Raw genomic sequence first — 24,814 nt, forward strand, 5'->3', positions numbered from 1 at the left:
TGTGTGGGTGGCATATTCACGAATATATTCGTGCACATTTCGGGGTCGAACGGCCACAGGTGGGGGAGAGAAACTATGTATTGTAATTATGCCCAACTTTTACAGTTATAATGGTGGTATTCTATTCTTCAAACTTGATATTTACAAACACGCGTGACAATGTGTGCACGTGTTCGTTTTTGTATGAATGCATGTGTGTGTGTGTGTATATGCGGGTGTTCGATACGCGCGTGTCTTCGTGCGCGTGTGCCTGCGCGTGTGTGTTACTGCCCGTGTGTGTGTGTGTGGGCGGCGGCCAGGTAGGCGCTGGCGAGGGTGTGACAGCAGGCAGGAGGCGGGGGCGGGAGGTTGAAGGGGGGCGGAGACCTGTCCGCACCTCTCATGCGTCACGGCTCGTTCCCTGTGCTGTCCCTTCCTCGCCAGAGGTTCGCTAAGCCCACCACTCGACAAACAGCAGCGGGAGCGTCGAGCGACTCCTCTCCCGAGACCTGGGACCCGAGACCTGAGACCCGAGACCTGACACCTGGGACCCGAGACCTGGTGTGGGCGGATCCGGATCCTTCCGGTCGCGTTGCTCGTGGTTTCTGGAGGAATCGAACTGCCATCTGCAATGGAGTGGGCTTACTAACCGCTGGACCAACAGGTACACGTAGACGGTGTTTGCTCTCTGAATGTGTAGTGCCGTGGGAGGTGGTGGGAATAGGGGGGGGGGCTATACGTGGATTTAACGTTTCATGAAGCGATACAACTAAGCGGTAGCATTCCAGACCATTTCCATGTAAACTGACATGAAAGTGAAACGCTTAATTCACAAACGTTTAGCTTTATAATTCATATTCCCAATCCGTAGCTTTCTATAATTTCAATTTCCTTTTGAAATAAATTAATTCCAGTCTTCAAAAAGGACCTTAATCCCATCCTGGGTTATTTTATAATTACTTTACTATCCCAATCTCAAAACATAACACAGCAAATAGTTCATAAATAAGACCTTCCACTAGAAATCAGTCCTGTTCTCGTAAACAGGACACAGAACACAATATAAATATATATGAATACTTGACGCAGCTTGTTGTTCAGGCTACTGAGAGAAAAACACCTGTATTCCGGCAGGGATGATAACTGTGTGTCTTTATTAATTATTATTATTGAGTACAGTGATCTCCTGCACAGACACAACCAAATGTTTCTCCAGCTGATCACTGCTGACCAGCTGTTATTACAAACAGACATTGCTTCTTTTGAGCATTAGAGAGCATGTCTCATTTCTCGATTCCTCTCTCCATGCATGCTTTCCTTGTGTCTCTCCATGCATCCTCGCTAGGAGGGACTAAGACACAAGGAAAAGAAGCAAGTGATGAAACAGGGATACAATTAAGACACTTGGAATGTGCCCTCAAAAATGGATCTTCCTGGAAGTCATCACAATTCCTCGAATGCATCTCAAGGAGCACGTGTCGGGGGAATCTGTAAGCTAAAAATCACCGATGCAGCCTTGGAGGAAGTGTATTCGAGATCCGTAATGAAAAAAAACAGGTGTGACACACAGCTGGAACAATTTCAAACTATGCGGAACAACAGAAACTAATGCTTTTTTATTCATAATCAATGTTCAGATTGATCAGAGAAGCAATAAAACTTTTGTGTCCTTCACAGTTTGCGACGGTTCCCCTAACGCCAAGATTTGACCTTGTATCTCATCTTTTTCACCCGTGTCAGATATAAAATAGTCTACAATGACGGTTATTTATTTAATCCAAGTGTATATTTGTCACAGTGACGTTGTTCTCATGTGCATTCATTCATTCTCTGATACCACGTTTCTGATTGTCCAATTTCCCCATCCACGATCCTCCCTGCTTTATTTAGCAGGCTTTAGCTCCCTTCCCAACTCTTTCTTCTCATCTCTGGCCTGTACTTGCCTTTTTCCTTTCCTTCTCCATCACCTCTTTCAGAGCTACCATGCGCAGATTCAGCTCAGAGGGATCCCTCCTGGATCTGGATTTCCTCCCATGGAAGAGGGTGGTACTGAAGAGTTCCGATTCCGGGAAGAACCGGGAGTCCGGCACGTACACACCTCACGCAGGGGAAGACGAGCTGGGTGGCAGCTCCACCCACCCTGTCCCCGCCATTCGGGAGCCTAGAGCCAGTCCTGGCGGGGCGGGGATGAAGGTGCTGAACAAGGAGCACAGTGTCAGTGCGGAGAACCTCAGCGAGCTGGAGAAACTGGGCAAGAACCACCTGGGAGTGTGTATGATCAGTGAAGGCTGCAGGGCCTACAGTGACGGCCAGCTGGCCCCGGCTGCCCAGGGCAGCACGGAGAGCATGGAGAGGGACGATGTGCATCGCTCGTCTCCTTCTTATTCCTCCAACCCCTTCAGATTCCAGCACAGGCAACAGCATAAACCCAAAATGTCCACTGCTAAACTGCACCTCAAGAGTCTGTTCGGGCAGGTGGGCTGATCACTTCAGTGTGTTTGTGTTGCAACATGGATTTTAGATGCTTTAGATTGGCTGGTTACTAGGGCTGCAACAACGAATCGATGAAATTGATTAAAATCGATTATTAAAAGCGAATTTCATAATCGATTCGTTGTGTCGCGCGACTATTATGTTTGAGTGTTAAAAAAAAGTTGCGCGCGCCGCGCAGAGCTGAGAGAAAAAAAAGCTCCGCCCAGCAGAGCATTGCTAAGAAAAATAAATAAGAGCAGAAATAAGAGCAGCGTTGAGGTAGAGGAAAGAACATCGGAGAGACCCGTAATACTGTTCTGAAACATGGCGGAGGAAGAGAAACCAATGCGACCTGAATCCTCCCAGGTATGGGAATATTTCACACTGAAATGGGGGGGGTGTGCTAGCCGTTTTCTTTGCAGCGCCAGTCTCATCTTATTCTGTTCTAATTGCCGCGCTTGACTTTAAGGTGTAACATTTATTATTGTTTGGTCTGAAACGGCGCGCCCAGTGACGGATGGTGTAGCAATATTGTTGTCCGGGTGGAAATCGGGAGGGTTGACATGTCTGATTGTAAGATATGCAAAAACGACATGGCCTGGCACGGGAGCACCACGGCGATGATTCAGCACCTTAAACGGAAAACATGTTGGAAAAATCTAATCAAAATATTTTTTGTGCCTAATATATTTAATTTGGCAGCTGTAAAGTATACATCATGCGATGTGTATATGTTTTTTGTGTTAGTCCATTTTATTTGCTTACTAGGGATGTTCAAGGAGCAATCTGTTTGTGCACTTTCTAAATGTTTTGCACTGTCAGTTCTATTTTTTCAATAAAGGGTTGGAAATTAATGTTTTAAAAAAAAAATGTAATCCGATTCATCGATTAATCGAACAAATAATCGACAGATTAATCGATTATTAAAATAATCGTTAGTTGCAGCTCTACTGGTTACATTTGCGTTGCCACGGGTTAATCGTACAGCTGTTGAGCTCTATGCAACTCTGCCTGCTGATGACAACCATGTGAAGTGGTTTGAAGTGAGTTATTAAAGATGCACAAAAACTGTCTAGGTCTGAAATGAACCCAGTGCTATGTAGCGGTTGACATCTTTAAAGCTGCTTCATTGGGCACGATGGACCCATAACTTTGTTTTTCCCGATTTCAGAGTCCTCATTCCTCCAACTCCAACCTGTCCAACACAGAACAGACAGACAGGTGAGAACATTATAGGTGTTGCTCCTTGATAGATCCAGTTCTTAAAATAATTGCATTGTTAAACCTTACCATGAGGGTGTTGTGAAGCCACACATGATCACATACTGCTTGGTGTGAACTCTGACGGAGGTCTGCTGCCTTTGCCTGTCCTTGGGTGGTCCCGGTTCACAGTGCCACGGAGAGGAGGTCTCGGCTGCTCTTCATGCGTCAGTGGAGTCAGGTGGGCCACAGTAAGAAGAGGAAGCTCAGTCAAGAAGAACTGCAGACATGGGCAGAGTCCCTGAATGCCTTGCTGCTCAGCCAGAGTAAGTCCTGCTGCGTCCATCATTTACCTATACACAGGTGCAACCTGCCCACACTCGCACAATAAACGCACAGCCTTTGTCATTTAGGGTTCAGTATCTTACCCAGAGTCGTCCACGTGCTGATTGAGGTGCTGGTCTTCATTAGAGACGACACGCTTACCCGTGAAAAACTGAGATCACTGACCCTTTGTCAGAAATCAGGAATCAGGAAACGTTTATATATGTCAGACATACATGGAATTTGTGATGGCGATTGCACAAACTGGCTTTGCCGCAGCAACCAGAAAGTAGGGGTGAAGCGCTGCAGCAGAAGTTCACACCGGGGGCCATTCCTGTCAGCTAACAACAGGAAACTGAGACTACAATTTGCACAGGCTCCCCACAATGGGACGACAGAAGATAGGAAAATGTTGCCTGGTCTGATGAATCTCATTTCAGCAGATGGTAGTGTCAGATTTTGGCATGAAAGCATGGATCAATCCTGCGGTTCAGGCTGGTGGTGGTGTAATGGTATTTTCTTGGCACACTTTGGGCCCCCTAGTACCAATTGAGCATGGTTCATATAATCTCAAACTGGTTTCTAGAACATGACAATGAGTTCACTGTACTCCAATGGCCTCCACAGTCACCACATCTCAATCCAAAAGCCCTTCTTTGGGATGTGGAGGAACGGGACATTCGCATCATAGATGTGCAGCTGAAAAATCTGCAATGACTGCGTGATGCTGTCACCTCAATATGGACCAAACCCTGTGAGCAATGTGACCAACACCTTGTTCAAAGCATGTCACCAAGAATTAAGGCAAAAGGGGGCCAACCTTTTACTACCAAGGTGTCCAGGGAGTGCATGATTTGCTATATTTTGTCCCCCCCCCCCCCCCCACATCCTCCATTACACATGAACAGCCTTCTCTGCCAGAAATATAAAATAGGATGTATTTTATCTGTCTTCAACATGACCCTATTTGAACAGATGTAACCCTCTATCGGGTGGCATTCACACTCAACATTAATAGCAGTGAGACATGATTGCTCTTTTTTTAACTCCACACCCTCTTACCTGACTGACCACGTCTTTCCTGGGAACATGTTCCTATAACTAAAGGTCTAATCTATTTCAATGTCACATGATGTTGACATCAGAGCTGAATTCACTGGTTACTGTGTGCTGTGCAATAAAGCTAAAACAGCAGCACTTCACTTGCTGCCTCTATGAATAGAACATCTCGTAAACACAGAGACGGATATAGATCCCTAAAAGTCTCTCCAGCTAGCCTGGTAGACCTGTCACTACACATGTTGTATGTTGTGATCACACAGTACCCTACGTTCCATAAACTAAATTGAGGCATATATATCTACATGAACGATAATGTCACTGAGGTTGGGTGACAGTTGTGGCCGGCTGGGAAAAGCAGACCTATTATATGAGACATTTATTTACTGGCACAGTGCTGTGGAGATGGATCTGGCTATGTGAGACTAGGCTCAGGGCTCATATTAGAGAGCATTTTTTTTAGTAAAACATGTCACTCAGTACATAACCATACCCATTATAATCAAATAAGAGATTTTAATGTTTAGGAATGTCATTTTAGAGCTTCCTCCGTCTGGGCCTGTGCTGCTTTTGATTTTTCTTCTAATATTCCTCTTGCAAATGCACCAATCATCTCTGCCAATGATTATCTCTGGAGCTTACATAGTTATATATATATATATACAGAGTTTATTGGTGTGCTTTAATAATACTGTCAGTTCCTGGTACGTCTTTGCTTAACTGTACTGAACACACACACACACACACAGCCTGGGGGCTAGCTTTGTGTGTGACTTGGCCTGTTTATCAGTGCTATCCAAGAGAGTAGTCCTGCAGCTGACATGTGAACTGGGACATGTTGTGTGCTGTCAGCAGTTTGAAGAGCCTATACAGAGAAGTCCGTCCCATTTGATACCTCAACTGTGTGTGTTTGTGTGTCTGTCTCTTTGTGTCTGTCTGTGTGGGTGTGTATGTGTGCGCTGAGGCTTTATTTTGAAGATGGGAAACGTTGCTGTTTGAGATGTGCTTATAAGGCCTGAGGGATGGCGTGTCCTCTTACAAGCTGCCTCTTCCTCCTCCTCCTCCTCCCAGCTGGTGTGTCAGTGTTTGCAGCATTCCTGCGTTCTGAGTTCAGCGAGGAGAACTTGCAGTTCTATCGGGCCTGTGAGCAGTACCGAAACTCGTCGAACAACTTCAGCCTGCAGAGGAGAGCCAAAGACATCTGTGCCACCTACATCCAGCCAGGCGCCCCCCGGGAGGTACAGCCCGCTTTGAGCTTCCATTCATCTGCAAACTGGAAGTGTAACTCAAGTCCTGTCACACGTCTGTACTTGTCTTCTTTGCACCTCCCTCCTAACAATGTGCTGTGTGTGTTTTGGCTGCTCCTTGTGTTTTGAAGGCTTTTGTGGGCGTAACCGGTTTCAAATCATGTCATGTGATCATTTACAAACTAGGCATTTTTTCTAAATGAGAATCAACTTTACGAGTTGTAATGAGATAAAAATTGGATGGTGCTGCTCCATTCAGTTATTTCAGTAGTGCTCACTGATCAAAATATAAAAACGAGTAAGTGTGTGTGTGTGTGTGTGTGTGTGTGCTGCTGTAGGTGAACCTGGACAGTAAAACCAGGGATCTGACCATCCAGCTGCTGCAGGCTCCCTCTCACGCCTCTTTGACCCATGCACAGAAACGCATCTACTCGCTGCTCGACACAGACTGTTATCCCCGCTTCCTCCAGTCCGACGTCTACTTGTCCTTACTGCGAGACGCCGACTAGACCCCACGTGGACTCAGCAGGAAGGCCACAAGCTTCCAGAAATGCCTTAACACTGTAGACTTAAATGTATCTTCAAACCGGAGAGCTGCTGTGTAGTCTGTGATGTTAGTGCCATCAGACAATGTACGAGTCAGTTAAATGGGTAAATTCCTTCTTTTGGAGAGTGAGATGTTCAAATGACTTCTAGTATTTCACGCCTCTGTTTCCTCCTTGCACCCCTGTCTTATTGCCATGGTAGGCTGAGCTAACCAAACACTGACACCACTTGTGCACTTATACAAACATTGGATTAATAAATAAATAGATAATAAATAGGAAACGCCCATTTACCAAATTGTTGATTTATTCCTATGTTTGGCTTCTTTTTGGCACTGAGAATGTGGAAAACATGAGTGAACTTATTTTTGTTTCCTCGGCTTGCTTGAGCTGTGAAAGTACACAGCTCTTATTTTAATCATTAGACAGCGAATGCTCACATGGTCCAATGGGCCCGGTCTGAGAGGAAAAACAAGCTCAGCAAGATCAAGCGCTTCGCAGGAAAAGGTCAAAGTACAACGTGACTTACTTAAATGGCAGATGAGAAACTTGAGCGAAGTGACTGTGACAGGGGAAGGGACCACTATCTGCTGCTATACGCTGCATGTTCAAACAAAGGCAGACACAGCCTCAGAAAAAATCATTTAAGGACTTATGGTCCCGTACAAATCAAAACAAGCCTTCATCCAACAACAAACGGCATTACAGAGTAAAGACGGAACCAAGTAAAAGTGTGTCAGGGTTAAGCAGAGATCAATAAAATCCAGTTGCTGTAGCTGATGTGTGTGTCGTCAGGCAGAGATGGAGCGTTGCCTTCACAGGGGCTGTCTGAGTGTCTGCTCATGCAGAAGTTGCCGGGATACAGAGTGACCGGCCAGTGCAAATAGTAACATAGCACTAGAGTGTGTGGTTGGTCAATTCCCACCCCCTCATCTGACAAATTGTTTCTTTGATTCCATGTTCTACCAGGCACAAATGTATTCTGTACCGAGCTTTATAAATGACCGATCTTTAAAGGAGTCAGGAATCAAGGCAAATGTATTATCAAAATATGTCAGACATGCAAGGAATTTGACTTGGTGGTTGGCGCATAACAGCAGGCAGTTAGACCAGTGCTTCTCAACTTGTCTGGCTCCGGGACCCACCTTTACCCCATATTGACGAGCCGCGACCTAATTTGATCGGTCAACGGGGGGGGTTCTAATTGCCGCGCTGACTGAAAACATGGACGGACGAGCCGGAAAAACACCGACACTCCGCTGCATTAGAGAACGTCCCTTCAAAATTAAATCCCAGGATGAATTTTTTTGCAACGGGTCCGCGACCCACTAGTGGGTCGGGACCCACCAGTTGAGAAACACTGAGTTAGACAATGCAAGACAACATGACAACATAGTGCAATGTGTAATGATTGTCCCGGGCATGTCTTCTTGTCGAGCCCTGAGGTATATTTTGATTAGTAATTACAACGTGTCAGGAGCATGGCACCATCACTGTGCTAGCTGCAAGGCTTAAGGTTTTAAGCAGTTTGGCTAACAAGGCCAACACTAGCTGTGTAAACAATAGCCCACAACCAGAGTGTTAAAGCATGTATGACTTGAGCTTGTATCCGAGATCTATACTGGGCTTTCTTCTCCTCCTCTTATCGTTTTCGTCCCTTTGCACCAGAGAGTTAGGACCTTTTGATTTCCGGCAGGAGGCTGAGGTCCATCAGGACTAAGACCTCCCGCCACGCAAACAGTTTCTTCCCTTCGGCAGTCAGGCTCATCAACAGAGCCCAGGCCCCCTCTGACTGACTCTGACTCCCATGTTCATTCATCACTGTGTCACTTTCACTCGTCACTTTGTTTAGCTGGTGCACTTTATCTTTATTTTTATTCCTAATTTTATCTTATCTCCTCTAACTTACTAACCCATAGCTTTAGTTTTTAGCGTACTAACCCATAGCTTTTTCTTATTATACTTTTATTTTATTTTTATCTTATTTGCACTATGTCGTCATTATTGTACTGTCTTCTGTCTGCACCTACCGCCAAGACAATTTCCATGTATGTACAACATATTATGGCAATAAACGTTTCCTGATTCCTGATGCTTCTGAGTCTTGTGTCAACGGACTCGTTTCAATTCATGGTTCAAAAAGGCTTCTGCGTGAACACTAGGTGGACTAACGTTTTTTGTAGAAGACGACCTAGAGAGTGACGTCTTTGTGTGTGGAGTTCATTGGTTTGTTTTTTCATCAGAGACATTTGCCACCTGCATAGCCACTGCTGCTTTTCATCGTGGACATATTTGTCCCGTATTTCCCTCCACAACTTTGTGCACCCCTCGACCAGCGAACCGACATTTGCAGAGATCTCTCTCCATGAATTGGAGGCCATCTGCACTTACAGTCCACCAATGACGAGTTGTCAGTGGTCATATTTACGGACTTCTTCCGAAAACTCTTCAAACTGATTCATTCTCTCGTAAAAAATCTATGCGCACATACTATGGGTTATACAGGAGTTCATGTGTACTGTAAAGGAAACACTCAAGAGAGGACATTAAAGAACCAGCCAGCGAACAACGAAGCCTCCCTTGCATTCATTTACATGGTGTCAGGAGTATAAGCGGAGTCATGGCGAAGTTCAATCCACCAACTTCTTCTTCGATAAGCCTGGAGAATGGCCAGAGTGGAAGCAGTGTTTTGTGAGGTTTAGAACCGCCACCAAGCTGAACAAATACGATGGCGCCGTGCAGGTCAGCAGCCTTATATACGCCAAGGGTAGCGAGTCGGAAAACATCGTCCGTTCGTTTACTTTTACCAAGGATGGACATAGAGACGGTTTTACTGTCGTGCTTGGAAAATCCGACGAATACTTTGTACCGAGAAGGAACGTAATACACGAACGTTAGGGCTGGGCGATATATCGGTATAAACAAATATATCAATATATTTTTTTTATGGGATATGGAACTAGACAATTTTGCATACATCGATATATTTCAATTTGCGTTCTGCAAGCAAGCTGCCGACCCGGAGCTCTCTGCACTGCAGGGACAGACACTTCAACAAACATGGAGGAAGCAACAACGTCTGCGCAGCGTGTGGAGGTCGTAAAAAAAAACAGCAGTGGCTCAGTAATTTGGAGATGGTTCGGATTTAAAGTATCCGATGAGCAACAAAACAACGTTATATGTAGGGAGTGCCATAAACAGTGTAGGAGCCGCATTTAAGTTTTTGTATTTTGAATGATTTATGTATATTTCTTGACTCTTTTGTGGAATCGCAAGTCTGTAGGTGGTGACGGTGCCACCCTTGAAAGGACCGACGGACACGCATGACGGGAGGAAGGCGGGCGCAAATACCGTCATTGACCTCAGGGCTGAGGCTGTGAACTAGGCTGTCTCCGTTTTGGGCCCGTTCAGCTTGTCATAGTGATTTTGCTTTGTGACGACCTTTTTTTGTACAATAAACCGGCAACATTGGATGGTCAAACTCCCTTTGCATTTGAATTATTGGACAGAACTGCGAGTCTTGCTTTCCTGCTTTCCTCATGGTGGTAAAATCATCAAGAACACAGGAATAGGATCTAAGGGTTTAAAGGAAAAAACTCAACTGTTTTTGCCACTACAATTCGTCAATGACGCTTGCTTGGATGTTCCCCGAAGATTTTCACGCAAGCTGGACACAGGAATGTCGGCCTAACGCATGCCGAGCTTGAAACAAAGAAACGCTTCAACGGAAGTATGTGGTTGAAGATATGATTTTTTCGATGGATTTTTCGTTGACAAACAATATTGGAATAATTAAGAAACAAGTTTCATGGAAGATTTTTGCATTAATGAACTGTGATAATTATTTTTGAAAGTTCATGCCTACGTGGCCAAACAATTGAATGAGTGGATACACGGCCTACTTTGAGTGTATGAAACGAGAAGATACTTCTTGGAAATTAGATGAACTGTTTGAACGTTGGCTACATTTAAATTAAATATTTTTCGTTATTCTTGGAAGTTTATTATTTGAGTACAATGTCGGACGACGAGGCCGAAGTGGCTGTTCTAACAAGGAGGGAACAGGCTGCGCGTTTGCGCACAACTAGATTGGGAAAAATGTCTCAGGTAACAAGGAGAATGAATATTGTGAACGATTTGATGATTGACAAAGAATCCCTTGATGAAGTGAAAGGAAACATGATTAAGTTTTATGAAGTCCTTGAAGAGTTTAACACTTCGAATTTAATTTACGTTCGTCAGTGCGTGGATGAGGAATCACGCAAAGATGATGACAAGAAGTGGTTTAAGCCGCGATCAGCGCGGATAAATGCTTTTATTGCAAATGTGAATAAATGGATTTCACAAATAGAAAACCCTCGTGCCCCTAGCTTAGGTGAAGCAACGTCTTCTGCTTTACAAATGGAAGAGCCAGAGCCTCTGGCTGAGCCTGTGGATTGTGGAAATGATGAACATGATGCCGGCCCGAACACCAATGCAAACGGTGACAACAGCGATGCGCTATCAGTTGTGTCCAGTAGGTCATCTAGGTCATCTAGGTCATCTAGAGCGTCTTCATCATTGCGTATCAATGCAGAAGCAGAACGATTAGCTTTAATTGCCAAAGCTTCGAAATTAAAGGAGAGACATGCAATAGAAGCACAGGAATAAATGTTAAGAAAAAAGAAGGAAACATTGGATTTGGATGCAGAAATTGAAGCAGCTACTGTAAAAATCAACTATCTAAAAGAAGCTGAAAGTAATATGTCTAACCCCATGCAGTCTAACACTGCTGTATCTAACTTTGTGCCTTCTGTTAAAATGCCCGTATTAGGTGCAGAAGCAGCTCAAGCCACATTTGATGCAGCACACCTGGAGAAAAGGCTAGACTATTCGCTTCATCTTCATGATAGCACTGCTCCGGTAGTCAGGACTAATACAGGTGCCAATGTTCAATTTCCCCTGACTAATTTAGGTACAGATAGGCAAGACAGTAAGCCTATTTTCCTTCCCAGGATCGGTAGTGATATAAGGCCACAACAACTACACTCATCACATAGCTTTCCCTCTGCCCGATATACCTCACCTCATGGCTATCCCTCTGCCATTCCCCCTGTCATTTCCCAGTCATACGCTAGCTCAGATCGAGCCACTCGGTCCACTGTGACACACAAGCAAATCCCCTCTGCAACCAGCTCATCGCAGGACAATCATGTGTTTAAAGTATTGGAGAATCAAAGTGAATTAACCAGGATGCTCATGAAACAGCAACTTTTGACTACACTACCTCAAGGGAATATCCCACTCTTTGACGGACAAGTTCTAGAGTACAAATCATTCATTCACTCGTTTAAAAATATGATTGAACAGAAAACGAATAACAATAGAGATCGGTTACAATTTCTTATTCAGTATTCTAAGGGCCAAGCACAAAGACTAGTCAAAAGTTGTGAGTACATGTCCCCAGATAGCGGCTATCAGAAAGCAAAGCAGTTACTGAAGGAAAACTTTGGAAACGAATACAGGATATCTTGTGCATACTTGGAAAAGGTCCTATCCTGGACTCAAATGAAATCTGAGGATTCCAAAATGCTGCAGGATTATGCCATGTTCCTCAGGAGCTGCTGCAACGCTATGAAGGAAATGGACTACATGCAAGAACTGGACACCATATCCAGCATGAGAAGCATTGCCCTCAAGTTGCCATTCAAGCTCAAAGAAAAATGGCGAAACACGGCTTACGAGCTACAAGAACGGCACCAGCGTAGGGTAAGAATTTTAGATCTTGTTTCTTTTATTGAAAAACAAGCCCGTATAGCAGCTGAGTTTTTGGTGACCTTCAAGACCAGTCATCTAGTAGAGCTAAGGTTAGAGTCCCTACTCTGTCACAGCCCTCAAAGTCATCTGGCAGTAGCTATGCCACTAGTATTGCTCTTGCCCAAAAGGAGACAAAGCCTGTACCCTTTTGTCCCCTCTGTAGCTCAAAGCACACATTGGACTTGTGCAAAGACTTCTCAAAGAAAATGCATAGAGACAAAATCAGTTTCTTAAAGACCAAGGGCATATGCTTTGGATGTCTCTCTGCAGGCCACATTAGTAAAGAGTGCAAAAAGCGACTCGCATGTAAAGTTTGCAAGAAAACTCACCCAAGCGTCTTGCATATTGGGATTGACGACAGCACAGCTAAAGAAGCAGAAAAACCCTCTGGTGTTATAGGCAGTGCATCAGCAGAGTTATGTGGTCATATAGGGGCCGGAGACCAAGAGTGCGCACTTTCCATCGTCCCCGTTAAGGTTAAGGCAGCAAAGGGCAGCCAAGTCTTGCAAGTGTATGCTCTCCTGGATCCAGGGTCTTCTGCTCCGAGGAGCTCATGACACGTCTCAATCTCAAAGGTGTCAGGCAGGAAGGAGGAGGACTCGGACGCAGAGGGTTCAGCTGATATTGCTTTTTATTAATAACAAGAAAAAACTCAAAATCTCTCTTAACGAGGAAAAAAGGTTGAGATCAAAATTCAAAAGGCAAAAACTCAAAATCTCTCTTAAACGAGGAAATGTAACAGGGATCAAAAGGACGTGACAAACGTTATCGGACTTGACTTGACTCGTGACGTGAGGGCTGGTGTGCAGGGCAAAACAACAAGACACACTGGCACAGGACAAGGGGCGACGCAGACTATAAGTACCCATGAGGGAGTTGTGGGAACAGGTGGACACAATCAGGAATCAGGGGAGACAATCAGACTGGTGACACATGAGGAAGGGCAAGGGACCTGAAACGAGAGGGAGTTAGTTTCCAAAATAAAACAGGAAGTCAAAAAACAACTGGAGACAGGACAAAAACGCAACTTGACATACAGGTGTGACATTACCCCCCCCTCAAGGCCGAATACCAGGCGGCCTTGGAATGTCCGGGTGTGCTCTATAAAAATCTCGAATGAGATCCGGGTCCACTATGAAGCTAGACGAGACCCATTGTCGTTCCTCTGGGCCGTAGCCCTCCCAGTCCACGAGGAACTGCCTGCCCCGTCCCCGCTTACGTACCGCCAGCAGTTTCCTCACCGTGTAGACCGGCCCCCCCTCGACCATTCGAGGGGGTGGGGGTGGCTTGGGGTTTGGCACCATTGCGCTCTCCTTCGCTGGTTTGATTTTGCTGACATGAAAAGTTGGGTGTACCCTCAGGGACCGGGGCAGACGGAGGCGCACAGCTGCTGGATTGATAATCCTCGAGATGGGGAACGGGCCGACAAAGCGAGGGGCCAGCTTTCGTGATTCGACCTGCAAGGGTAGGTCCTTGGCTGAGAGCCATACTTGCTGGCCGGGCTGGTACACTGGGGCCGGTCTCCTCCTGCGGTCCGCTGCTTTCTTCACTCTGTCCCCTTGTCTGATCAGCGTCTGGCGTGCCGCGGACCAAGGCCTGGGCGGAGGGCACAGACACCTCTGGTTCGGACTCGGAAAACACAGGGGGTTGGTAACCAAAAACGCAATGGAAGGGAGACATGCCAGTGGCGGAGGTGGGAAGGGAGTTATGGGCGTACTCTACCCACGTCAGGTGTTCGCTCCATGACGCAGGGCTCTGGGCCACCAGGCACCGGAGGCTGGTTTCCAGTTGTTGATTGAGGCGCTCCGTCTGGCCGTTGGCCTCGGGATGGTACCCCGATGTGAGGCTAGCTGTGGCTCCGATGAGCTTACAGAACTCCTGCCAGAACCGCGAGACAAACTGGGGGCCCCTATCGGACACAATGTCTCTGGGGAACCCGTGGATCCTAAACACGTTGTTCATCATGCAGATAGCGGTCTCTTTAGCGGTGGGCAGCTTGGGTAGGGCTAGGAAGTGTGCCATCTTTGAAAATCTATCCACCACGGTCAACACCGTGGTGTTCCCCTTGGAGGTCGGTAGCCCCGTGACAAAATCCATCGAGATCTCTGCCCACGGCCGGGACGGGATGGGCAGCGGCTGTAGCAAGCCTGCGCGGGCTCTGGAGGAGTTCTTGTTCCTGGCGCAGACGGAGCATGCCTCAACGTACTCCCTGACCTCCGGCTCCATGGACGGCCACCAGAACCTCTGCGTGATGGCGAACATGGTCCGACGTACGCCCGGATGGCAGGTGAGCAAAGACGAGTGAGCCCAGTGGATCACCTGTGGGCGCAGATTAATAGGGACAAACAGACGATTATCTGGGCACCCACGAGGTGGGGGGGTCTCACCGTTGGCCTGCTTCACCTTGGTCTCTATAGGCCAGGTAACCGCTCCAACCACACAGTGTAGTGGGAGGATGGGCTCAGGTTCCCTGGCCACGGGCTCCGGGCTGAAAAGACGGGATAAGGCGTCAGGCTTGGTATTTCTTGATCCCGGTCTGTAGGAAAGGGAAAAATCAAAACGGTTAAAAAACAAGGACCAGCGGGCTTGACGGGAATTCAAACGCTTGGCCTTCTTGATGTACTGCAGGTTCTTGTGGTCTGTCCAAACCAAAAAAGGGTGCTGTGCCCCCTCGAGCCAGTGCCGCCACTCCTCCAGCGCCGCCTTCACTGCCAGCAGCTCACGATCTCCCACGTCGTAGTTCCGCTCCGCTGCAGTCAGTCGTCGCGACAGGAAGGCACAAGGATGAAGCTTGTTGTCAGACTCTGCTCGCTGGGAGAGAATGGCCCCGATCCCATTATTGGAGGCGTCCACCTCCACCACAAACTGGCGAGCCGGATCAGGGAGCGTGAGGATGGGTGCTGTAGTGAAGCGCCGCTTAAGCTCCTGGAAGGCTGCGTCTGCCTCGGCGGACCAGTGAAACGCCACCTGCGGGGAGGTAAGAGCATGGCGCGGGGCTGCTGTCGCGCTGAAGCCTCTGATAAACCGCCTGTAAAAGTTAGCAAAACCGAGAAATTGCTGTACCTTCTTGCGGCTATCAGGAGTTGGCCACTCTACTACCGCGCTTACTTTAGCCGGATCCATCTGAACCCTCCCAGGGGCTACGATAAAGCCCAGGAAGGCGACAGTATCGGCATGAAATTCACTCTTTTCCGCCTTCACATATAACCCGTTGTCTAAGAGACGTTGCAGGACGAGTTCAACATGGTTCCTATGGGTGTTTAGGTCGGGGGAATAAATCAGAATGTCATCTAAATACACATACACAAACTGGTCTAAAAAGTCTCTTAACACATCGTTTATCATCGCTTGAAAAACTGCTGGGGCGTTTGTGAGACCAAAGGGCATGACCAGGTATTCATAATGTCCAGACGGCGTGTTGAATGCCGTTTTCCACTCATCCCCTTCCCTAATGCGAACCAGGTGATAGGCGTTGCGTAAGTCCAGTTTGGTAAAAATCTGCGCCTGTTGAAGCTGGTCGAATACTGAGGTCATGAGAGGTAGAGGGTATCTGTTCTTAACGGTTATGTCGTTAAGCGGGCTGTAGTCAATGCAGGGGCGAAGGGTTCCATCCTTCTTTCCCACAAAGAAAAAACCTGCCCCTGCTGGGGACGAGGAAGGTCGGATCAACCCCGCCCTCAGGGAGGATTCGATGTAGTCCTTCATGGCCTGCCTCTCGGGCCCGGAAACAGAGTAAAGACGGCCCTTCGGGATGGTGGAGCCGGGCAGAAGGTCAATGGCGCAGTCGAACGGGCGATGAGGTGGTAGAGCTGTGGCCTTGCTCTTACTAAAAACCTCAGCGAGGTGGTGGTAGCAGCTTGGAACTTGAGTCAGATTGGTGATCTCCGAGTCTGTGACAGGGTGAGTGACGACACGGTTTAGCGTGGGGTTCTTCCCTTGGGGGCATGATTCCCGACATTGGGTCCTACAACCCTCCCCCCATACCATAATGTCCCCGGTGCGCCAGTTTATGTGTGGGTTGTGATGAATTAACCATGGGAACCCGAGGATGAGATGGTGCAGAGGTGAGTGTATTAAATACAGCTGTATGCGCTCCCAGTGATTGGTGATGCGAAGCTCCACCGGTTCTGTAACATGGGTTATAGTGAACAATGCGCTTCCATTAAGTGCGCTCGCTTTAACCGGTTTACTCAATGGGTCAACCCGAAGCCCCAGTCTTTGTGCTAACCCCCAGTCGATTAGGCTCTCATCTGCCCCTGAGTCAATCAATACCCCCAGCTCTAGGTTCTTATCCCGGTGCTTAATCCTCACTGTGGTCAATTGGCGTGGAGTAGGAGTTACTTCGGCGACTTGACTCACCGACTGGTTGGCCTTTACTGGACAGGCGGTGATGAGGTGGCCACGCTCGCCGCAGTAAAAGCATCTGCCCTCCTGGTAGTGTCGCTGTCGTTCCTCTTGAGAGAGCCGGGCCCTCCCCATCTGCATGGGCTCCTCCTCGCCTCCGGCACGGGTTCTTGAGAGTCGCTCAGGGGAGGTTTGACGCGATGCGGCGCCCCAGAGCGTCGGGGAAGAGCCAGGTGCAGCGGGTGTCCCTCTGGGCCCACGCTGCCGCCTCCGTTCCTGTAGGCGGTTGTCGGTGCGGATGGCGAGGGCGATGAGGGAATCGAGGTCCAGAGGCAGGTCCAATGGGACCAAGAGGTCCTGGATCTGGTCGGAGAGCCCTCTCAGAAAAACATCGTAGAGGGACGTGGTGTTCCACCCACTCTCCATCGCCAGGGTGCGAAAACGTATGGCGTATTCACAAACGGACTGTCCACCTTGCTTTATCTGACTGAGCTCACAAGCCCTTTCTCGGTCTGTTGCCACAGGGTCAAAAACAAGTCTGAGAGCGTCGGCAAACTTCTTTGGTGATGAGCAAACTGCCGAACTCCTAGCCCACTCAGCGGTGGCCCATGCCTTGGCCCTTCCCGTGAGATGGGACATCATGAAGGCAACCTTGGACCGTTCTGTGGGAAAGTGCATCGGAGAGTGCTCAAAGTGCATTTCACATTCAATGATGAAGGACCTACTTTGTCCGATGGTTCCGGAGTATCGTTCCGGAGGTGCCAGCCTCGTGCACGCATCTGCTGGTGTGGCTACGGGAGGGGGCTCAGACGGCGTGGGGGGTTGTTCGGGAGAAGCCGCGGGGTTCCTGGAGAGCAAGGTGAGAATTTGTTCTACCTGACTGTTTAGGAGTCCCACCTGCGTGGTCATGGCAGTCTTAAACCCCTCCTGGCTTTGAGCAAGTCCCCGACCCCCTCGATCGAGGTCAGCAACAAGGTCTTCATGCTGCGCCAGTCTTGATGCTTGAGCGCGCAGCGCCTCCGTCAGCTGGTCCTTCTCTGCCGAGTCCATTCTGGCCAGTGTGTACTGTCAGGCAGGAAGGAGGAGGACTCGGACGCAGAGGGTTCAGCTGATATTGCTTTTTATTAATAACAAGAAAAAACTCAAAATCTCTCTTAATGAGGAAACAAAGGTCGCGATCAAAGTTCAAAAGGAAAAAACTCAAAATCTCTCTTAATGAGGAAAAAAGGTTGAGATCAAAATTCAAAAGGAAAAAACTCAAAATCTCTCTTAATGAGGAAAAAAGGTTGAGATCAAAATTCAAAAGGCAAAAACTCAAAATCTCTCTTAAACGAGGAAATGTAACAGGGATCAAAAGGACGTGACAAACGTTATCGGACTTGACTTGACTCGTGACGTGAGGGCTGGTGTGCAGGGCAAAACAACAAGACACACTGGCACAGGACAAGGGGCGACGCAGACTATAAGTACCCATGAGGGAGTTGTGGGAACAGGTGGACACAATCAGGAATCAGGGGAGACAATCAGACTGGTGACACATGAGGAAGGGCAAGGGACCTGAAACGAGAGGGAGTTAGTTTCCAAAATAAAACAGGAAGTCAAAAAACAACTGGAGACAGGACAAAAACGCAACTTGACATACAGGTGTGACAAAAGGAAGGAGAACACAAATTCTTCTACGAACAATGAATCAGGAAAATTCTGTTCCCACGCATGTTGTGTCAGGAATTGAAGTTTCAGCATTGGACAGCGACAACTTCTCACCTCTTCCTGACACTTTCACTCAGAAGGAAATGCCAGTAACCACTAACAACATCCCAAGAAAGAGTGACATAGCGCAATGGGCGTATTTAAGTGAAGTCAGAATCCCATCTATTAGTGCAAAGGTAGAGCTGTTAAGTGGAACAAATGCTCCAACCCTGATAGAGCCGTGGGAGGTTGTTAATAGCCAAAGTGGGGGCCCTTATGCAGCTAGAACACTATTGGGGTGGGTTGTAAATGGGCCACTTAGAAGTGGAACTGGCAGTGCAAAAAGTGTTACTGTGAATAGGATTTCAGTGGCAAAGCTAGAGGAGCTTCTGATCTCACAGTACAATCAGGATTTTTCTGAAGTTGCCTCCGAGGAGACAACTGAAGTTTCCATTGAGGACAAAGGATTTCTGAAAATGGCCAATGAGGCAGTTTTGAATGATGGACATTACAATCTGAAATTGCCCTTCAGAAAGGCTGATGTCTGTATGCCAAACAACCGCCAAATTGCAGAACAGCGCCTCCAGAGCCTAAAAAGAAAAATGGAAAAGGATGAGCAATATAAACAGGAATATGTTGCATTTTTCAATGACATCTTTGAGAGTAATTATGCAGAGGAGGTCCCACAGGAAGGACTTGCACAGTCAACAGGAAACGTATGGTACTTGCCACACCATGGAGTGTACCACCCTAAAAAGAAAAAGCTCAGAGTAGTCTTTGACTGTGCTGCCTCTTACCAGGGTGTATCCCTTAACACCGAACTGCTGCAGGGACCCGACCTGACAAATTCCCTCATTGGCGTCATCATGAGATTTCGCAAAGAGCCTGTTGCAATCATGTCTGACATCAAGTCAATGTTCCATCAGGTTAGAGTAGCCAGGTCTGATGTTAATTACTTGCGATTCCTGTGGTGGCCAAAAGGTGAGACCAGTCAAGCACCCAAGGAACACCGTATGTGTGGCACCCTGGACATTTTAAGGACTGCTACTGGTTGTTTGGATTGTATTGTTTAGTGCCATTCCCCTGTCATTGTATTATTTTATTGTGTTCAAAAACCCTGTCTGACTGTTTGAGTCTGGCTCTTTCCCCCTGGAGTGGCTACGGGACAGCACTTGTTTCCGCCAGCAGGTGGCGGTAGCGGGTTTAGTAGGCGTGACGGGCGCTGAAACACTTACACAGAGCAAGTGACTCCGGCTAAAGTCGGAAGTACAACAGGTTGTTGTTGTTTTTGATTTTGAGTGCGCTGTCTGTGTTATCATTGCAGGTAAGCAAATATATATGTAAGCCTGTTCGCAAATGTTTATGTATGTTAAGTTCGCCCGTTTTTGGTGGTTACATGTTTTAATGTCCTGTATTTAAACGTAGCATGTCGGCGACCAACAACAAGAGTAGCTAGCAGATTTTCCCGCGCTAAGTGTTTGCGTCGCCGATATCGGGTTTTGAATGTTCATCTCTGACACAGAGCAAGTGACTCCGGCTAAAGTCGGAAGTACAACAGGTTGTTGTTGTTTTTGATTTTGAGTGCGCTGTCTGTGTTATCATTGCAGAATAAAACACCTGAACGGAGCCTGTCGCAGTGTGTGTGTGTGTAACATATGCTTGTACACATTTTCGGTGCAGTGTCCTCCCCTAGCATTGCAAGCTTTGCATTAAGAAAAACTGCTGCGGACAATGAGAGTTGTTTTTCCCCTCAAGTAGCTGAAACAGTCCGGCACAACTTTTATGTGGACGACTGTGCAAAGTCTGTGGCCAAGGAATCGGACGCCATCCAGCTGGTGAAAGATGTCACTGCACTATGCAGCAAAGGTGGGTTCCAACTAACTCAGTGGGTCAGCAATAACAGGGCAGTTTTAGCATCAATCCCCAAAGAGCACAGAGCAAAGGAAATCAAAACACTGGATCTTGACAAAGACAGTTTGCCCATTGAAAGAGCACTGGGACTGCAGTGGTGCGTGGATTCTGACCATTTCCAATTCAACATCAATCTGACGCAAAAGCCACACACCCGCAGAGGCATGCTCTCTGTTGTTAGTTCCATCTTTGATCCACTAGGCTTTCTTGCTCCTCTCATTCTCCCAGCTAAGCAGTTGCTACAGGAGCTCTGCCAGCGAGGCTTCGGATGGGATGAGCCTCTGCCCCAGCCAGTGTCTGAAAAGTGGATGGAATGGACCAACAGTCTGGATAGGATCAAAGGCTTCAGTGTGCCACGCTGTTTGAAATCAAAGGGCTATGGAATGACAAGCTGTGCCGAGCTTCATCACTTCGCCGACGCCAGTGAGAGTGGCTATGGCTCAGTCAGCTACATCCGACAGTTGAACCAGCAGGATGTCATTCACGTCACTTTGGTCCTTGGAAAGTCCAGAGTTCTTCCCCTTAAGAACGTCACCGTGCCACGACTGGAGCTGGTACAATAAACCGGCAACATTGGATGGTCAAACTCCCTTTGCATTTGAATTATTGGACAGAACTGCGAGTCTTGACATTGCTATCCTGCTTTCCTCATGGTGGTAAAATCATCAAGAACACAGGAATAGGATCTAAGGGTTTAAAGGAAAAAACTCAACTGTTTTTGCCACTACAAACAGGTTACAGCCAGGGGTGGAAGCAATCTTTTTCACCACCTAAAACAACGGCACAAACTGCTATACAAAGAGTGTGTGAAACTGCACGCTGCAGAAGCCGCATGCCAGAAACAACCTGAACAAGCTCCAGCCCCGAAACAAAGCTCACTGCAAACCTAATTTTCCCGCAGTGGCACACTGAAGAGAAAAGTGACAAGTGGTTTACTAAAACGAAAGCGTTGTCACATTGCTAAAGATATGGTCCCTGTTGCAACTGTTGAACAAGTCGGATTCAAAATGCTACTGAAAACGATTGGCCCCGACATATGAGCTTCCCAGTCGCAAATACTTTGCAAGAGAAGCACTGCCAAAAATGTATACTGAAGTCAGGCAGAGCCTTGCTGGCCGGCTCGCTAATGTCACCCATTTTGCATTCACCAGCGATATGTGGTCGAGCAGGACGTGTGAGCCCTGCATGACCGTGACAGTTCACTTCATTGAAGACTGGGAGATGAAAACAGACAGAAGATATTTTTTTTATTTATATGTGCACCTTATGGAGCTTTGTTTTCAAAAAGAATACTACTGTTATACACTATGTTTTATTATTATTTGAACGGCTGAGCATTTGTTTTCTTGTTTAATTTATTTAATTTTGCAACTCCTTACTGAAATAGCTGGTTTCAATTAAACGACTAATGACATATTTGGCTTTGACTTTGCTTTGACATTTGCGTTCAGGTTTTCTTCCCTTTAATGTGGAGAAAATATTGGGATATATACCGTATATCGATATCCAGCCAAAATATACCGGGATATGACTTTTGGTCTATATCGCCCAGCCCCAACGAACGTGCAAGTTTCCATCAGCGCGTGCAAAGACCGGGAGAGAAAGCTGAGACGTTTATCAGGGCTTTGTACGAGCTAGCGGAGCATTATGAAGTTGGGGCGAGCAGAGATGAAAATATCCGCGGCCGGGTCTTCATCGATATACTCGACAAAAACGTCTCACGGAAGTTGCAGCTGACGAAGGACCTGACGCTAGCGCTGACCATAGAGACGGTCAGGCAGTCAGAGGAGGTTGCTTCGCAAGTCAGCATGCAGGGAGAGTCATCGGGATTGACACAGGAAGTTGAGCGCGGACAATACCCCCACCATTACGGTAAGCCAAAGGGGGAAATAAAGGACAATGTGGACAGTGTGGGAAAGTGTGGCACAGTAGAGATGGGACAAGGGACATCCACAGGCATATGGCGAGCATGGGACATGGTACCAGTCTTGAAGAAGAGTACAGGTAAAGCTCTGTGTTGACCTCAAGAAACTGGATAAAGCTGTAAAACGAGAACGGTATTTCCTGCCAACTACTGATGAGATTACAGTAAAGCTGAATGGAGCCACTGTCTTCTCTTCACTTGATGCCGCAAGTGGGTTTTTCCCGAAACCGTTGCATCTGGACAGCTGTATGTTCACTACCTTCATTACGCCATTTGGCAGATTCAATTTTAAGAGGAAGATGATGGAGACCCTCCAGGGGCTGGAGGGTGTTGAGATCTTCATGGACGACATCCTGGTCTACAGGGCCACAGAGAAGGAGCATGACTGTCGGTTGGAGAAGGTAATGCAGCGCATAGAGGTAGCTGGTCTGAAGCTTAATCGTGAGAAGTGTTCCATCAGGCAGAGTCAGCTGCGGTTCCTCGGGGACCTTATTGACCGGTCCGGGATCCGACCTGATCCCGACAAAGTTGAAGCTATTCGGCAGCTGCCACCACCAGCAGACGTGCAAGAGTTGAGAAGGATACTGGGAATGGTGAATTATCTCGGGAAATACATCCCTGAACTCTCAACGGTGGGACAGCCACTGTACGAGCTCCTGAAGGACAAGAATACATGGACATGGAGCCATGCACAGCAAACTGCTTTCAAACATATAAAAAAGTTGTTGACAACTGCACCGGTACTGGCCTTCTATGACTTGAGCAAGCCCACTGCGGTGTCAGAGGATGCGAGCAGTTATGGATTCGGGGGTGTAATCCTACAGCCCCACGGGGTGCAGTGGAAACCGGTGGCATACTGCTCCAGACGCCTCACTGATGCGGAAACACGCTACACCCAAATAGAGAAAGAAGGTTTGGCTGCTGTGTGGGCGTGCGAGAAGTTCAACAGATATCTCAATGTGGCCACTACACCTGGGGCTAATTCTAATTGATTGGGAGAGGCGGGATATTACTTAAGCCTCTGGTGTGTGGACTCGTCCTGTTGTCTTCTCCTGCTGGGTGTCTGTAGAGATGTGTCCAGGAGGCGCGCTTTATGTTTTGGCCGCTGCCCTAGGTCAAGAGAAAATTCAACCTGCCAAAGACGCTCGTAATGCCACACTTATTTAAAAACGTTTTATTAAAAAAGCTCACTCAGTGTTCCCTGTCCGGCTGCTTGCACGCATTGACTGGGTGGGCGGGGCTACCAGGTCTCACATGCAACAGGCAGCCGTCACTCACAGAATCATCTCTGGGAGACATGTCCTCATGTGCAGGAACTGCTCGGCTTGTTGATGAAAAATATGTCAGAAGTGACTAAATACTTCAGGTATGAAGTATTGCTGTCCCCTTTATGCTAATGTAAACCGTGGTTGGATAAGGATTCAAAATTGGATATGAAGATTAAATCTCATGCATAGCATAGTGTTAAAACTGATAAAATAATTGCTGTCTGTGGTTCTATATGGGCTTCGGCAATAATTTAGAAAAATAATAGCTTGCGAAAATATATGAAAAAAATAACTGAACTAGTTGGAACTGTGAACTTAGTTCAAATATTTTTAAGTTTGAACTATGAACTGAACTAGTTCATTTTAAAATTTGTGAACTGAACTTTGAACTAGTTCATGTAGAAAGTGAACTTTCCCAACACTGCCCTCTGACAGCCCTCTACCCAGTCAGACTGTGACCAGGTCTGGACGAGTGTGCAGGAAAGTCGACAGGCTTGACCTGTAGATAAGTGCACATTATAATTTTTGGGGGGGGGGTGATGGAAAGAAAGTCATGCAGCTAATGATGTTGATAATGTGTTGTCTGTTGATTGGTTTATATTCAAATGTTCTAATTCAAGTTAATCTCGGATCATGCTATTTGCTGTTCAAGTAGCCATTTTCAGTTTAAGTGTTCCTTTGTTGTTATTAACATAACACTTAAAAGAGGGGGAGATGTCATATACAGTAGTCTAGTGCGCTTGTGCACATACTATGGGTTATACAGGAGCTATAACCCTAACCCTCACAAATTTGGCACCCTAGGTGGTCACCTTGGTTGCCTATAGGAAGGGCCGGCCCTGTATGTGCATGCAGAGTGTGAAGGGAGTGACTGGTGGGATGTTAGTCAATTAGTGGGGGACCCGGGCTGTGTTGATGAGCCCGACTGCCAACGGGAAGAAACTGTTTGTTTGACGGGAGGTCTTGGTCCTGATGGACCTCGGCCTCCTGCCAGATGGAAGGGGCACAAACGAAGCGAACAAGTCCTCAAGAGACGGAAGATTGCAGCCGATCACC

The 24,814-nt window shown here is 47.2% G+C and overlaps 1 protein-coding gene across 3 annotated transcripts; it reads left to right on the forward strand.

The window, feature by feature from the left end:
- The first annotated feature begins 375 nt into the window (after positions 1-375).
- Positions 376-9,383, forward strand: si:ch211-152p11.4 (regulator of G-protein signaling 8). 3 transcript variants are annotated; one of them, XM_037473502.2, is made up of 6 exons: positions 376-643; positions 1,873-2,454; positions 3,623-3,672; positions 3,844-3,977; positions 6,106-6,272; positions 6,620-9,383. In XM_037473502.2, exons 2-6 carry the CDS (start codon positions 1,963-1,965, stop codon positions 6,788-6,790), a joined length of 1,014 nt encoding a protein of 337 aa, XP_037329399.1. In that variant the 5' UTR covers positions 376-643; positions 1,873-1,962; the 3' UTR covers positions 6,791-9,383. The 3 variants fall into 3 exon arrangements, with proteins under 3 accessions (XP_037329399.1, XP_037329397.1, XP_037329398.1); XM_037473500.2 differs by having other exon boundaries at positions 377-643; positions 1,870-2,454; XM_037473501.2 differs by having other exon boundaries at positions 377-643; positions 1,956-2,454.
- The last annotated feature ends 15,431 nt before the right edge of the window (positions 9,384-24,814 follow it).

Source organism: Pungitius pungitius, chromosome 17, assembly GCF_949316345.1.
Source record: "Pungitius pungitius chromosome 17, fPunPun2.1, whole genome shotgun sequence".
Classification (NCBI taxonomy): Eukaryota; Metazoa; Chordata; class Actinopteri; order Perciformes; family Gasterosteidae; genus Pungitius; species Pungitius pungitius.

Excerpts from the sequence above, each read along its gene's own strand:
- si:ch211-152p11.4 (XM_037473502.2), top strand. The coding sequence starts at position 1,963 with ATGCGCAGATTCAGCTCAGAGGGATCCCTCCTGGATCTGGATTTCCTC. Across the intron at positions 3,673-3,843 it reads AACACAGAACAGACAGACAG|TGCCACGGAGAGGAGGTCTC; the intron begins GTGAGAACATTA and ends CCCGGTTCACAG. Across the intron at positions 3,978-6,105 it reads TGCCTTGCTGCTCAGCCAGA|CTGGTGTGTCAGTGTTTGCA; the intron begins GTAAGTCCTGCT and ends TCCTCCTCCCAG.